Source organism: Anopheles arabiensis, chromosome 2, assembly GCF_016920715.1.
Source record: "Anopheles arabiensis isolate DONGOLA chromosome 2, AaraD3, whole genome shotgun sequence".
Classification (NCBI taxonomy): Eukaryota; Metazoa; Arthropoda; class Insecta; order Diptera; family Culicidae; genus Anopheles; species Anopheles arabiensis.
In genome coordinates this window covers 8,956,378-8,970,477 of record NC_053517.1, presented here as the reverse complement: position 1 = coordinate 8,970,477, position 14,100 = coordinate 8,956,378, and the positions used below count along the sequence as shown (strand labels likewise).

The 14,100-nt window shown below is 53.2% G+C and overlaps 5 protein-coding genes across 5 annotated transcripts; 3 read left to right on the top strand and 2 right to left on the bottom strand.

Annotated features, from left to right (window-relative positions):
- The first annotated feature begins 8 nt into the window (after positions 1 to 8).
- LOC120896732 (histone deacetylase 11) lies at positions 9 to 1,615 on the top strand. The gene is made up of 3 exons (XM_040301112.1): positions 9 to 444; positions 519 to 991; positions 1,084 to 1,615. Exons 1-3 carry the CDS (start codon positions 103 to 105, stop codon positions 1,352 to 1,354), a joined length of 1,086 nt encoding a protein of 361 aa, XP_040157046.1. The 5' UTR covers positions 9 to 102; the 3' UTR covers positions 1,355 to 1,615.
- A 46-nt stretch (positions 1,616 to 1,661) lies between these two features.
- Positions 1,662 to 3,230, top strand: LOC120896730 (RIB43A-like with coiled-coils protein 2). The gene is made up of 2 exons (XM_040301110.1): positions 1,662 to 1,981; positions 2,062 to 3,230. The coding sequence occupies exons 1-2, from the start codon at positions 1,685 to 1,687 to the stop codon at positions 3,082 to 3,084; spliced, it is 1,320 nt and encodes a 439-aa protein (XP_040157044.1). The 5' UTR covers positions 1,662 to 1,684; the 3' UTR covers positions 3,085 to 3,230.
- An 8-nt stretch (positions 3,231 to 3,238) lies between these two features.
- LOC120896728 (nicastrin) lies at positions 3,239 to 6,214 on the bottom strand. The gene is made up of 4 exons (XM_040301106.1): positions 5,998 to 6,214; positions 5,818 to 5,913; positions 3,812 to 5,744; positions 3,239 to 3,593 (listed from the first exon to the last, which is right to left on the bottom strand). Exons 1-4 carry the CDS (start codon positions 6,086 to 6,088, stop codon positions 3,566 to 3,568), a joined length of 2,148 nt encoding a protein of 715 aa, XP_040157040.1. The 5' UTR covers positions 6,089 to 6,214; the 3' UTR covers positions 3,239 to 3,565.
- A 129-nt stretch (positions 6,215 to 6,343) lies between these two features.
- LOC120896727 (exocyst complex component 2) lies at positions 6,344 to 9,815 on the bottom strand. The gene is made up of 5 exons (XM_040301105.1): positions 9,433 to 9,815; positions 8,523 to 9,352; positions 6,815 to 8,451; positions 6,695 to 6,751; positions 6,344 to 6,627 (listed from the first exon to the last, which is right to left on the bottom strand). Exons 1-5 carry the CDS (start codon positions 9,539 to 9,541, stop codon positions 6,552 to 6,554), a joined length of 2,709 nt encoding a protein of 902 aa, XP_040157039.1. The 5' UTR covers positions 9,542 to 9,815; the 3' UTR covers positions 6,344 to 6,551.
- Positions 9,816 to 11,240: 1,425 nt separating this feature from the next.
- Positions 11,241 to 13,248, top strand: LOC120896458 (adipocyte plasma membrane-associated protein-like). The gene is made up of 2 exons (XM_040300588.1): positions 11,241 to 12,070; positions 12,139 to 13,248. The coding sequence occupies exons 1-2, from the start codon at positions 11,758 to 11,760 to the stop codon at positions 13,176 to 13,178; spliced, it is 1,353 nt and encodes a 450-aa protein (XP_040156522.1). The 5' UTR covers positions 11,241 to 11,757; the 3' UTR covers positions 13,179 to 13,248.
- The last annotated feature ends 852 nt before the right edge of the window (positions 13,249 to 14,100 follow it).

The window sequence follows — 14,100 nt, the reverse complement described above, 5'->3', positions numbered from 1 at the left end:
AGCCAGCTGTCATCGGCAGTACGACCTTGAAAAGGAATCTCTCGTTGGCCTCGAAAGTGCGTATCAGCTGATGATTTGCCGTGGTTCTCCAAGTCCAGCGGTATGTGTTTCCGATTAAACAGTACGGCCAGTGCGGACCAGAGCTCTATGAGCAGCGGAACGGACGAGGACGATAAGGAAGATGAGGCAGCGGGTGGAAAGCTTACCGCCGAGCTGCCAATTACCCGTGACCGGATACCGATCGTTTATCGGCCCGAGTATGGTGTACGGTTTCTCGGCCTCCAGAAGCTGCACCCGTTCGATGCGGCCAAGGGTGGCAACATCTATCGGTTGCTGAAGACGAACGGGCTGATACAAACCGACGGGGATGTGTACGCGCCGAACGAAATCACGCTCGAGGAGCTGCTGGCCGTTCATACGCAGCGTTACATCGACAGCCTGAAGGTAAGGCACAAAGAGAGAGATGGTCAAACGGGGGAAACATTCTAATCTTTCTGACCTTCGTACCGCACTTTCAGTGGAGTTTAAATGTGGCCAAAATCGCCGAAATACCGCCGCTCCTGTTCGTGCCAAACTGTTTCGTGCAGCGAAGCTATCTGCGCCCGATGCGCTACCAAACGGGCGGCTCGCTACTGGCGGCCCGTGCCGCCCTCGAGTCCGGGCTGGGCTGGGCCATCAATTTGGGCGGTGGGTTCCATCACTGCAGTGCCGATCGGGGCGGTGGGTTCTGCCCGTACGCCGACATTACGCTGGCGGTGAAAATGCTCCAATCGAGCGGCAAGGGCATCGAGCGCATCCTGATAGTGGATCTCGACGCGCACCAGGGCAATGGGTACGAGCGGGATCTGATGGAGGATCGGCGTGTGTTCATCCTGGACATGTACAACTATCGCATCTACCCGCGGGATCAGCACGCCAAACTGGCAATACGGAGGGCGGTCGAGCTGAAGCCCCACACGGACGACGAGGAGTACCTGCGGAAACTGAAGCAGTAAGTGTGTGTGCTCAGGAAGCGTGTGTGTGTGTGTGTATCGACAAAGGATGTCTCATTTTGGTTTCTTTTTCTTCCCCTTTCCTTTCTAGCTGCTTAAGCCAATCGATTGCGGAATTTGAGCCGAACTTTATCATCTACAACGCCGGCACCGACATCCTGAAGGGTGATCCGCTTGGCCTGCTAGACATCACGCCCGAGGGTGTGGTGGAGCGGGATGAGTTCGTGTTTCGCAGCGCGCTGGAACGCTCCATCCCGCTGGTGATGCTGCTGAGCGGTGGATATTTGCGCAGCTCGGCACGTGTCATAGCCAACTCGATCGTGAACTTGCGCGACAAAGCTTTGCTGCCAACGGTTCAGTAGATGATGGGAACTGCTTTTAATGGAACACAAAAGAGTTTTAAAGAAGAAAAAACGATATGTGATGCTATTTGTACTTAAAGACATACATTTTCCAACGCATTGGTGCTCTCTAGATGTGCATTTACATCTTTCTGTTCCATTAGATTGGATAAACCCCAAAGAGAATAGATATTTTTTTCCTATTACCAAGCTAATTGATAACCTTACTGTGCACTTACTTAAATTGTTCACCGTGAAAAATAAAATTAATCGTAAATTAAAGATTATTTTGCATCCAGTCCGATACGAAATCCGATATTACCGTACTGCCTTGTGCACGGTGCGCCGCAAATGAACCATATCGATCAAGTTGCCCGCGGTTGCCATGGTAGAGCGTCGTCGTTTGTTGCGTTGTGCACCTCGAAAAAAAAGTACCTTTCTCAGTTGCTGTTGAAGACATCTAGCACGAACAAGCAGGTCGTTCCGCTTTTGGATTGTGGTGCGCTTCAGCTGTGGTCTGTAAAAATGCTAAATTCTCTTTTCGTTAACCATCAAGATCAAAAGGAGGCGTTAGCTATCGAGCGTAGAAGACGCTACGAAGAGTCGCGCAAGCAACGCATCTTCAATGCTAGACGACGCATTATCGGGGTAAGACCGCTGCACAATTCGAATAAAATATCATCGAAACATTGCTAAATCCATGTTCTGCCATTGATTTTTTTTTGCAGGTTGACACCGATGCACTCGGCCTACAGGTACAGCAGAAGCATGAGGCCGAACAGGCCCAGGCAGAGCAGCAGCGCAAGTTTGCGGAAGAGATGCGCCGCCAGGAGCAGGTCCTGCTCCTGAAGCAGCACGAGCAGCGCCAGGACCGCGTGCGGGAGGCGAACGAACTGAACCGGTTCCGCGCATCGCACCAGAAGCCGGAGCAGTCGCGCGACTTTGACCTTTTCGATCCGGACGGTTTGAAGAAGTCGCTACCGGCCCGCCTCGGCGATGACGATCCACGGCTAACGATTTCCGGCGCCCAGAAGTTTGACGGCGAAGACCTGGAGGAGCGGCACCGCCGCAAGGTGCAGATCGAGCAGCAGCGGTCCTGGCTGGAGCAGCAGATCCGCGAGAAGCGGCAGGCCGAGCTGGACCGCCGGGCAGCCGAAACGTTCCTCGAGAGCTCGCTGATGTCGCGCGAGCATCGGCTCCACCAGCTTGCCTCCCAGGAGCGGTACGCGCGGGGCAAAATTCAGCAAGCGGTCAACGAGTTCAACCGCCGCCTGATGACCGAACAGGAGCAGCAGCGTTTGCGGCGCGACCGCGAGGAGCAGGAGGACAATCTGGCCGAAATCTACAACAATCTCACGAGCGACGTGCTGACGGAGAATCCGGACGCGGCGAAAAGCAGCTTCGGCCCGAACCGGGTCATTACCGCGCAGTACAAGGGTATGTCGCCGGAGGAGATTGAGCAGGTACGGCGCACGCAGGACCGGCAGCTCGAGGAGCTGAAGCGCAGGCGGGAGCAGGAGGCCAACACGCGCAAGGCGTGGGATCAGCTGGCGAACGAGTTCGATCGCACGGTCACGGTGAAGGAGCGCGAGCTGAACCGACGGCGTCACGCGCTGGCCGAACAGATACGGCACGAAAACCGCGAGCTCTCGATGGAGCAGCAGCGCCGGGTGGAGTATCTGGACCGGGTGGTCTATCAGAACCGACCGACGGAGGCCTACTTCGATCAATTTAACACCTGCACGAGATAGAACGGTGCGGGAAATTTTACCAACCGTATTTTAAAGAGCATTTCCCGACATTGCTTTTGGCACGCGTTTTGTGTGAGTGTGATTGTAGGAGAATAAATTAACTTGTGCACAACTCCTCTTTTTGGCGGAGAGAGTGAAAAAAGGCATCTCGTACTACGAATGTTATAAATATCAATTGTATTACGACATTATGTTACGGACAATGTTGTTTTTTTATCATTAGTTTGCTTTGTTTAAGTAAGCTAAAGTCTGATGGAATTGTAAGATTGCCTAGTGGGTGATGTGGACAGACGGGCAACAACGACCAACACGGGGCGTGTGGGGTGAATTTTGGGAACCACAACGAACGAACTTGTATCATCGATCAGGATATAGTGATGGTGATGTGCTGCACCGTGTTTCTGGTAGCGTCCGTTCGATCATATCACCATTGCTGCTCCGATAGAATGTCGGGCCGGACGATTCTTTTCCCTCACCCCGTTCAACATTGTGTCGGCTGTGTGGCAATGCTGAAAAAGAAAGAAGGGGAAAAAATGACGCCAAAATGTTAAACAACATACAGTTGCCATGGAAACGCATTTTGTGACGCAACCTGCTTTAGCAAGGGGGAGCCGAATGATAGTGGTGTTAGTGGTAAATGATATGCACTACATCGACAAGTATGGTTCATGTTGATAGTTTTATTGTAAGCATGCAAAAAAAAAAGAAATAAAATCTTCACACTTACGGTATCGACGAGGTGGAACCCTGATTGAACAGCACGTCCGACCGGCTGTTGATGAGAAACACCAGCACGAACGATATCACCATCACCACGATGCCAATGGACAGCGTGAGCGTTTCGTGGGCGGGCGATGGCCGCAGGAAAATGCGCGCCGACATCTCCGACCACGTCGACTCGGTCCAGGTCGAGTAGCGGTAGGAGGTAAAGTCGTACGTTTCGTTCATGAAGGCGGGCGACAGGGCCAGGCTCATGTTTTGCGTTGTCCGGCGGCACTCGCCCGCCCCACCGTACCCGGCCATCCACTGGTACGGCAGGTGCAGCGCGGAACAGTTCGCCTTGGTCGCGTTTTCCACCTTCTGCCCGAGCAGCAAACCAAGCACCCGGTACGTCCAGCCCGTCGCATCCGACGTCAGCGTCGTGTGCACACTAATGTACCGGGAGGGCGGTGCTGGGTAGACGTGCGGCGTGTCCGGTTTCACCGTCGCCCGGAACAGCGGACAGTCGGCCGACTCGAGGAAGCAGTGCAAGAACTCGTCGATCAGCACACTGTTGGTGCCGTTGCGCTGTCCGTACGCGCGCCCCGTCAGCAGCTCGTAGATGCTCATGCCGATCAGCGTGGACGCGTTGCGTATGCGCATCTGAATCGAATCCTTCCCGTACAGGTCGCTCCGATCGCCCAGATCCAGGTCCTCCAGCTGCGTAAAGTCGTACTTGCGCGAATGGTTGCCGTAGCGGTAGTGCAGGTTCTCCTGATCGTCGTAGATCGAGTGGTAAAACCGATTGGCCGGCCGCGAGGCAATGATCACCGCCGGGAAGGTGATGTTTTCCCGCAGGAACGATTGGGCCGACACCGGGGGCAGATTAGTCGTCATCACCGGCTGCCCTGCCTGGATGCCGAACCCGAACTGCTGGTTGATTTTGCGCAGCAGCTCCGCCACCTTGGTCGCCATCGGTTGCGGCGCCGCGTGGTACACGTGCAGGTCGGTCAGATTATCCAGCGCGCCCAGATCGATCATCAGCTCGATGTTGTCCATCGAGATCGGTTTGGTTTGGGTGCCGCGCGAAGGAAACGCACCCGTCTGCAGATCGTACACGAAGCGCTGCGAGCCGATGTAATCGTACGACTCGCCGTTGAAGAACAGAAACAGCACATTCCGATCATTGCTGGGCAGCGCTTGGGAGAGGAAGTGGGCGACGGCCACGAGCACGGCGAACGGGACGACCGAATCCATCGCCCCGAGCCCCACGCCGTCGAACATGGTGGTGGTGTCAGTGCGCGTCGACACGAGCACTATCCGCTCCGGTCCCTCGACCCGCTGCTCCTCGGGCACGATCGGGCGCGGGAAGAGCGTCGCGTACACGTTCTTCCCCTGCAGCGGATCGCAGAACTTGGTGGCGGGGATGAGCGAATTGTACGAGTTGGAGCGCCGCATGCAGATGTCCGTGCTGACGGCGGCCGACATGAACGCTTTCACCTCGATCGCGCATAGGCTGCGCTGGTGCTGGTTCTCCAGATCGTGCGCGTTAAACTTTTCGTAGCAATCGAGCAGCTTCTCCATCTCGGACACGCCCGCCACGTAGAAGATGGGGAAGGGAAAGTCCTCCAGCAGCAAACCGCTGCCCCACGGGTTCCAGCTGTCCTCGGCCCGGTCCACGCTGCACCGCTGCTGTTGCTGGCCCGCCGCCAGCCCGCTGTACTGGTTGGGGCAGCGCGATTCCTGGCTGAACTGTTCCAGCCCGCTAGCATTGTTCATCAGCACCAGCGCGGACACGTATGGGCCGGCCTCATCGCGCAGCCGGAGGATGTTCTCGCGCGTGTACAGCGCGGGCGGTACGATGGGCGCGTACGGCGGCGAAGGATGCTTCTGTACGATGAAATCAATGTCCGCCTTGCTGTTGATTAAATGCAACACTCCCACCGATCCACCATTGCTTGCTGCGAGCAAACAAAGAGCAAGGAGAAAGACATTAGTTACAGCTTTGCGAACGACGGCACTCCGCACACTTACAGCTGCAGCCGGTTACGTGCGTTCCGTTGAGGCGGCGAAAGCAATGCGCCCCATTCACCGGCGTGTACATATTATCCTTCATGCGCTGTCCATGGGCTGAAAATTACAAACAAAAAGATAAAGCGTCAATGATGCCTTCGGAAACGGCGGGCCCACTTTGTTGTTGCTGCTCTGACTCACCACCCAGGTCAATCTGTTGTAGTGCGACCCAAACGGCAACATACCACCAGCTAACCCGTTTCACGCCAATCAGTCCGCGCGAAAGAACCATGCTGTGGCACGGTCGAGCTTGGAACTATGCCCCGAATGCGCGAAAACGGGGGAAAAACACTTAAAATAAGCTACTAAAACTAATGCGAACGGACGGGCTGTTTCTTTTTGGGCCCCTGGCTGTGTTTACATTTCTGCCAAATGTCAAATCACAACTGACACATCGGGTGGAGAAACGTCAAGCAGGATTTGAATTTTTGTTTTCGACCGTTTGCGAGCCTGTTGTGTGCGTCCGTGAGTTGAGGCGTTTTGCATATTAGTTCATTCGGCTTTTTATTAAATAAAGCGTATTTGGTAAGTGTGTTTAAATATCAGCTTTAGAATAATACGTTCCTATAACTTTGATCTGCTCGGGGTCATCCTACGTTCTATAGAAGCGGCGTTTGATTCTTCCGTCCTTCCGGACCATCCGTCGATATGGATTTCTTTTTCGTTCGACAAGATATCCATATGAACGCGTCCAATCAGGGATCCACCACCTGCAGGCACATGATCTGCAGGCGGATGTTGTTTTTGATCGTCTTAACCGTTTCGAGCGTTCTGAAATGAAAGCAACATAGCGTTAGAAGACAGCGTAACCAATAAATCGTCCAATAGTGTAACGAACCTCTGCTCGCTTTCCGGAACGGATGGAATTGCATCGAGCGCCTCCACAAAGAAACTCCTGAAACGATAAACACTTTAGCCAACCAGTCCGTGCAGCTCAGTGTACCCAAGAAAAGCTTACTTTGCCGTTTCGTTGCTGTACACGCGCACCGCATCGCGAATCACGTTAATATCCACCGTCGCCTGTAACGCCCCGTTGACGTTAAACTTCTGCACGCAGGTCATCAAGCGGGCCAGCTCCTCCGCCACGGTCTGCACGATCGGTTCCAGGATGGGCCGCAACAGCGATGGCGAGATGGCAAAGATCTCCGAGTACACCGACACCAGATTGTCGAGACATTCGTGCGCGTACGGGCTTAGCTTCTCGGACGGACCGACCTGATCCCACTGGAACCGTCCCAGATACATGGACGGCTCGATCGTACCGACCAGCGGATCGCTCTTGTGCTCGACGTACATCTCCAGCAGGCTGGCAAACAGCCCGTTAATAGTGGAGCGTGAATTTTCAATCGCCAGCGTCGGTACCGGGAAGCTGTGGCGCGTGAAAAGGCTGCCCAGCTTCGGGAAGAAGATGCGATTGCAGTAGATGCAGTTCGACAGGCAGCACAGCAGCCGCTGCTCCCAGGTGATGGCCGGATTGGCCCACTCTCGCTTATCGCCCGTGCTCATCTGTTGCTGCAGCAACGCGGCCGGAAAGCCAATGAGCTGCGACAGCATCGGCGCCTGCTGCGGATCCTCGTCCGACCGTTGCAAGGCAAGCGTTTCGATCACGGTACAGAACGAGGTGAGTATCTCCTGGAACCGTTTCGATAGCTCCCGCTGCCCATCGGACTGCGGCTCGAGCAATGGTCCTTCGCGCACTTCCGGCGTTAGGCAGGCGACCTGCGCGTCATCGATCGCTTCGACGAGAATCTCCTGCAGCTTGGCGGGTAAACTGGTCGCCCCGGCAAACTCCGTCACCGACAGCTCCCACTGCTCCTTCTCGTGCAGCTTCTTTACCCGCTCGTTTGCCTTCTTCAGGATGGTGGACATGCAGTAAAGGCGCAGCTCGTCGATAAACTTTAGCACAATGTCGAGCGCTTCGTTCGGGAGATCGAGCCGGATCAGTGTGGCGTACGAGACGCGCACATACCGCAGACAGTGTGGCAGCCAGGTGATGAGAAAGTTTAGCGAAGGGCTAGACGAGGGCCAGGCGGGCAGTCCCTTAACCGCGCTCACGGCCGCAACGAGTGATCGGTGCGCGCTGGAGGTGGCCAGCAGAGCCGACCGGAGATAGGAGCAAAACTGTTCGATCGCTGTCAGAATAATGCGCTTAAAGTTGCCCGGCTTTGGTGGACTGGCCCCGCGCAGTTCGCCATTGAAGTGGGCCTGTCCCAGCCGCCACAAGTCCGGGAATTGGCTGGCCGCTATTTCGGTCATTTCCTCGCAGAACTGTACGCGCACAGGCGTTACGGCCGGATCGGTGCGTGATTTCGACTCACTGCCGTGCGATTCCTTCCCCGAGTACTGTTCGTACGCCTTGAGGAACGTTTCCTCCAGGTGTTTGGCGCGTGCCTCGATCGCGTCCCAGGCCGGATCATCGATCTTTAGCTTCCCCGCAACGCTCGTGCCCGCTTGCTGCGCTTCCAGACTAATCAGTGCCTTTATCATCTTTTTCTGCTGCTCCACGCCTTGCGGCATCTCCCTTATTTTGCCGTGCAGCTGCTGCCGGATGGCAAGTATTTTAATGTCCACCTCCTCCAGCACCTTGCGAAAGATCTGGAAAAAACGGAAGCGAATCAGAGATAAACTGGGCTGCTTTTCCTTCGCATCCATCCAGCGTCCCTTACCGGCACCTCCGTTTTGCCAAACAGGTTCTTCACCCGCGCGTAATCATTCACCACGATGTCGAACTCGTTCTTGGCGGCCGCCTTTTCCACCGTGTTGGGCAGACAGAACAGAAACTTGTGCCGCGACATGGCCGACAGGGCGGCCCGGGTCGCGTCCGCCTTCTCCTTCCGCACCAGCACGTCCTTGAACAGCTCGTGCGAAGCGTCGATCGAGCCGCGGATCGTCACGTCCAGCTGCCGCACCGGCTCCTTCCCGTGCACCTTGTTGTCCTGCGTGATGCGATCGCGCAACGTCATCAGCGTGTCGAGCTGGTCGATCACCGAGCCGGCATTTGACTTCAGGAACGACAGCTGGCCCTCCTTCTGGCTTTCCACCCGCCGGCGCAGGTAGGACAGACCCGCTTTCAGGTCCTCGAACGAGGTGGCATGATGGTTCTCCAGCAGAAACCAGCCGGGCGTAAAGTTTTCCTGCGACAGATCGCCCGACCCGTCCGGGAACAGGTCGCGCAGATCCTCCGGGAACTTTTTCTCATTGCCCTCGTTCGACAGGCCGAGCGGATCTTCCTGCGTGTAGCCGGTGGGTGCGAGGGACCGTCGGCCCCAGGCGAGCGATTGCATTGGCGATTCCTCGATCCACACGGCCGACTCCTTCATCGGGCCGATCGTTTCGTAGTACGCGCGGAACTGCACCGTGCACGTGCCCGTGCCGCCGCCGCGTGTCGTCACGATGATGTCGCCCTTGCCCTTGGCCGCTCCCGTGCGGGCAATGATCTTTTTGTCCGATTTCCATTCCGCCGACAGCAGACAATCGCAACCGCAGATGGTCAGACCTGTGTGGAGGTGTAGAAAGACATCCGGGCGTTTACCCAAAACCGACTCCATCCCTTCACCCTCCCCAAACCCCGCTTACCGATCAGATCCGTTGCCTTGTTGCCGAGAAATTCGCCACGTATCGTTACCCGCGTGCCGGGTGGACCTTCCTTGGGCGAAATGCCCGTAACAACCGGGCTTTTCACCATCGTGCCTTATCCAGTCGCTCTTTATCGCTTGATCAGATGATTCACAACGCCTCTTTCACTAATGTTTTCTTTACCAAAACAATGGTGCACAGGGAATGTTCCCTCACCACTTTGATCGAGCAATAGAAAAGTAAGCGAACTAGAAATTGAAAACTAACACTTATCACCTGCTTTTTGCGTACTTTACTGAAGCATTATGCAAAAAATCGCATTATCGGAATGTACTGTTTACGTGTTTTGGTCGTGTTGTTGTTGGTGTTGTTGTTGTATGCAGAACCTGTCAGCATGGTCGTCGCTCTCGCGGACATGCAAATGACAGTTGGTTAAATAAAATGATTTTAATTTTTTGAAAATTATTCTGCTAAAAGGTCATACAAATAAGATTTTAAAGGTTCAGACTTAAATTGGTGTGTTAATTTTGCAGTACAGCTTCATTACAGCTCGTATTGTTGCATTGTATTTCATTGCAAAGGTTGTTATCCTTGCTCCATGCACTTTTCAATCCAAAGTAACGGCTTCACGGGGCGGCTCGTTTGTTTGGTAACTCTTCGGCGTTACACAGCCCCTCGCATTACATCGGGATCCGTTAAGTGCCTCGTAGCATTTCGTAGCAACTTCAACGGATTATTACGCACATTTAATGGAAAATACACTTCTTAGGTGATTAAATCGAACACAAATAATTGAATACAGTCAGAAATGATCCCTATCTAACGGGTAGTTTGGTCTCATTCGTTCTGCTCACTCTAAGAAATGAGCAAAAAATCGTCCAATGATACACTCATCAGTCAACATGGCAGACATGATTCAGCATAAAAGCCAACAACACCCGGAACTCTACAGAAAATCAGTTAGTTGTTTTGTCTGCATCAAGAGTACGCAAGCATATCGCTTGGTCTGATGCAATAAGCCTTGCAATCGTTCCCTACTGATCGCATCCAATAATGAATGAACCTCATGAAGTAATCCCTCCAAAATGAGGTACCTCTTATCTTATCCGATAAGCCCATAGATATCCAGGAAAATGGAACTCATCAGATAATCAATGACATTCCAGCGGGTGTGTAATCGGTCGTGTTAGTTTCGTCATAGTCATATTGGTACTACATGTATGTGATTTTAAAATCTCATATTTAACATCACTGCCACAGCTGACTCAAAGCCCGTAGCGTAGAAGGTAATGCTTATGCTCACCCCATCCAGCAAAGTACACACACACATTGATTCATTTTTTTTTCATTATTCTGGAAAGCACATTAGCCCATAAAGAGACTTCAAGAATAAAAAAAAACCGGTCTTCATAAGTCTTCAATCTTTGCTTACCACCTCGGCCAGAACCACCCCTTTCCAAACAATGATGCGTCTTTCTCCTAAGAAAAGGCATGAGGGGGGAGGGATGCAGAGAGGATTTACGCAACAAAAGGGAACGCAAGGAAGAAACACGCACGCACACACACACACACACCTGCTGCTTCTTCGGTTCGGTTACCCCGTGGCTAACTTATGCGTGCAATGCAGCGCAAAGCCAACCCGTTCTGGGTGCCAGGGGTGTCGAACACAAAACGTCCTCTCGTCTGTCGACGAACACCCCATCGTCTTGAAGCTACGTGTATAGGATCGATCGTCGCCTTCTTCGATCCGCTTCGACACCACTTTCCTTCGTGGTCTGGTAACCAAGAACCTGGCTTAACCTCCACCCCAATACACATTACAGCAACACACGCACGCACCAACACCACCATCACTACCACCACGGGAGTTTTTTGGTTTGCGTTAATCGACCACCCAAAAAAGCTTCTACCCTCTTCCGTTGAACCATTACAGCGCGATCCACCGTCGACGGTGTCGATTCGGTGTCAGTCAGTCTGTACAGTTCAATCGCGAAGGCGATTTGGATTTGATTATTTATCCCACACACAGCCACAACGCAGCGCACAGCGGGATGATGTAATTCGTTCGAAATAAACATCTCTTGCGCGTACCGTTCGCGCGACCTACCATTTGGCGTAAGCATTGTGCACTTTATACGCAAACGCACCACCGAACGTAACGGACGCGAACGCTCGCGGACTGGAAATTATTACTTTTTCTAAAATAATACAAAGTGTGACCAGTATTTCGGTTGGTGGTGGACAAAGTGTGTGGATAGAGCATAGTGTCAGTGGAATAAAACTCGCTCGCTTGGCAAATCTTCACCCTCTTTCTGGAAAAAAAAGATGGGACTGAAGAGTAAGCTGTTCAAGACGGGCGTGGTGCTGTTGCTGATAGCCGTTCTGCCCGGCCTGCCGCCGAAAACGGTGTTCCCGTTCAGGCCGATCAGCATCGTGCCGGCCCGACCGCTGGCCGGCGTGCTGGCCCCGAACCAGGTGCTTAACGGAGCGGAACGGCTGCACGAGGGTGGCCTCCAGCAGCCGGAAGGGATTGCGGTGCGCGGTAACGCTACCTACGTTACGGTATACGGTGGCAAGATACTGGAGCTGGGCGACCAGGGCTCGGTGCGCACGGTGGCCAAGCTCGGGCCGGACTGTGGTAAGTGTTGTGATGATGAGCGAATGAGCGTGCGGAAAAGGTGTTAATGCTGTTGCCCTTGTTCTCAGTCGGCACCTACTCGGAACGGATCTGCGGACGGCCGCTGGGGCTCGATTTCGATACGAAAGGGAACAATCTCATCGTGGCCGACCCGTACCTCGGCATCTGGCAGGTGCACATTAAAACGGGCGACAAGAAGCTGCTCGTCCCGAAGGACAAAGCCATCATCGTGGAGGATCGAGAGCAATCGTCTTCGTCGTCGTCGGAGGCGGCCCGAAAGCTGCGCACCCGCCAACCGAACATCCCGAACGGGGTGGCGGTCGCGCGCAACGGTGACTTCTACTGGTCGGACACGGCGTCCGACTTTATCTTCGAGGACGCGATCCAGGCGCTGCTGTGCAATCCGTCCGGCCGGCTGCTCCACTACTCCCGTGCCGAGGGCAGGAGCCGCGTCCTGATCGACGAGGTGTACGGCGCGAACGGTGTCGTGCTCAGCCCGGACGAAAGCTTCGTGCTGGTCGGCGAGCTCGGTGGCCAGCTGATCCGGCGGTACTACCTGAAGGGACCGAAGGTGGGCACGCACGACGTGTTCGTCGACGGGTTGCCCGGTGCGGTGGACAATCTGAACGGTGATGCGACCGGGTTCTGGGTCGGGCTGGTCATTGCTGCCGACGAGAGCAATCCCTCGTTCGTCGGGATGCTGGCACCGTTCCCGAACTTGCGCCGGCTGTTGGTGCGTTTGTTCGTGCTGGTGGAGGCCCCGTTCCGGCTGTGGTACGACGCGACCGGCAGTGACTTTGCGCTCTGGGTGACGCATCATATTGGCCACCTCGGGGGGCTGGTGCCACTGTTCCCGGATCGTGGTACCGTGCTGCGGATGGACTGGGAGGGTAATATCGTGCTGGCACTGCACAACGACGACACGTCCAGCCATGTCATCTCGCAGGCCATGCCCGTCCCCGGGACGGATCAGCTGCTGCTCGGCTCGCCCGTCAACCAGTGGCTGGGACGGGTGAAGCTAACGCCCGACACGCTGGCCGTGCTGAGGGGCGGGAAAGTGGACCGAAAGCAACCCGCAACCGAAGCGCCCTCTAGGGAGGAACTGTAAAATTGCGGGACTTCTTCTTTCCGGAACTCGAGCTCGTTTGCAATAAAACTCGAACCAAGTACAATTTACATTTATTTAAGTTTTCGCTTTCCTTTAGTTTATAAATATCAGTTTTGTTGTGTTGTGTTGTTTGGTTGTTGGTTTTATTTCTGCTTTGCTTATACCTCATTCATCTCTCCTTTTTCTTCGTTCCTTTTATCCTCGCTTTCTCCTACGCTACTGATAGGAGCTGATTTGGTTCTTCTTCTGTTCGGCATTTTTCTCTCTTTTTTTAAGATGTACGATTTTATTAATGCTGTTTCATTTACCCATTGGCTTTTTTTCGTTTACTATTACAGCTTTCTCTTGCTTTTATCTTTGTTACTAGTTTGCAACTTGATTCTCTCCTTCTTCTTCTCCTCCTTTTTCTTCTTGTTGTTGTTCTTCTTCTTCTTCTTCTTCTTCTTCTTCTTATTCTTATTCTTCTTATATTTTTATCATTCTTCTCCTTTTTTTCTTCTTCTTCTTTTTCTTCTTCTTCTTCTTTTTCTTCTTCTTCTTCTTTTTCTTCTTCTTCTTCTTTTTCTTCTCTATCTTCTTCTTTTTCTTCTGTTTCTTCTTCGCTTATTGATTTTACTTTTGTTCTTTAAATATTCATCAGACACACAAATAAACACAATTTAATCAATCACACCTTCCCATTGGTTTTTTTTATAATAAAGATCAATTAGAGCGATTTTTCCTCTCCTGCCGTCTCAGATGCCTTTCTTTAGCGTTTTCCCTTCTTTCCTTATCAGTTTTCTTTCGTTTTTTGTTTAATTCTACTATATCAAGTCTTCCTGTTGAGTCTGGCGTTCTGTCTCTCTCTCTCTCTCTCCTCCTCTCTCGCCCTTTCTCTCTTCTTCTCTCTCTCTCTCTCTCTCTCTTAAATTGTTGGCTGCTT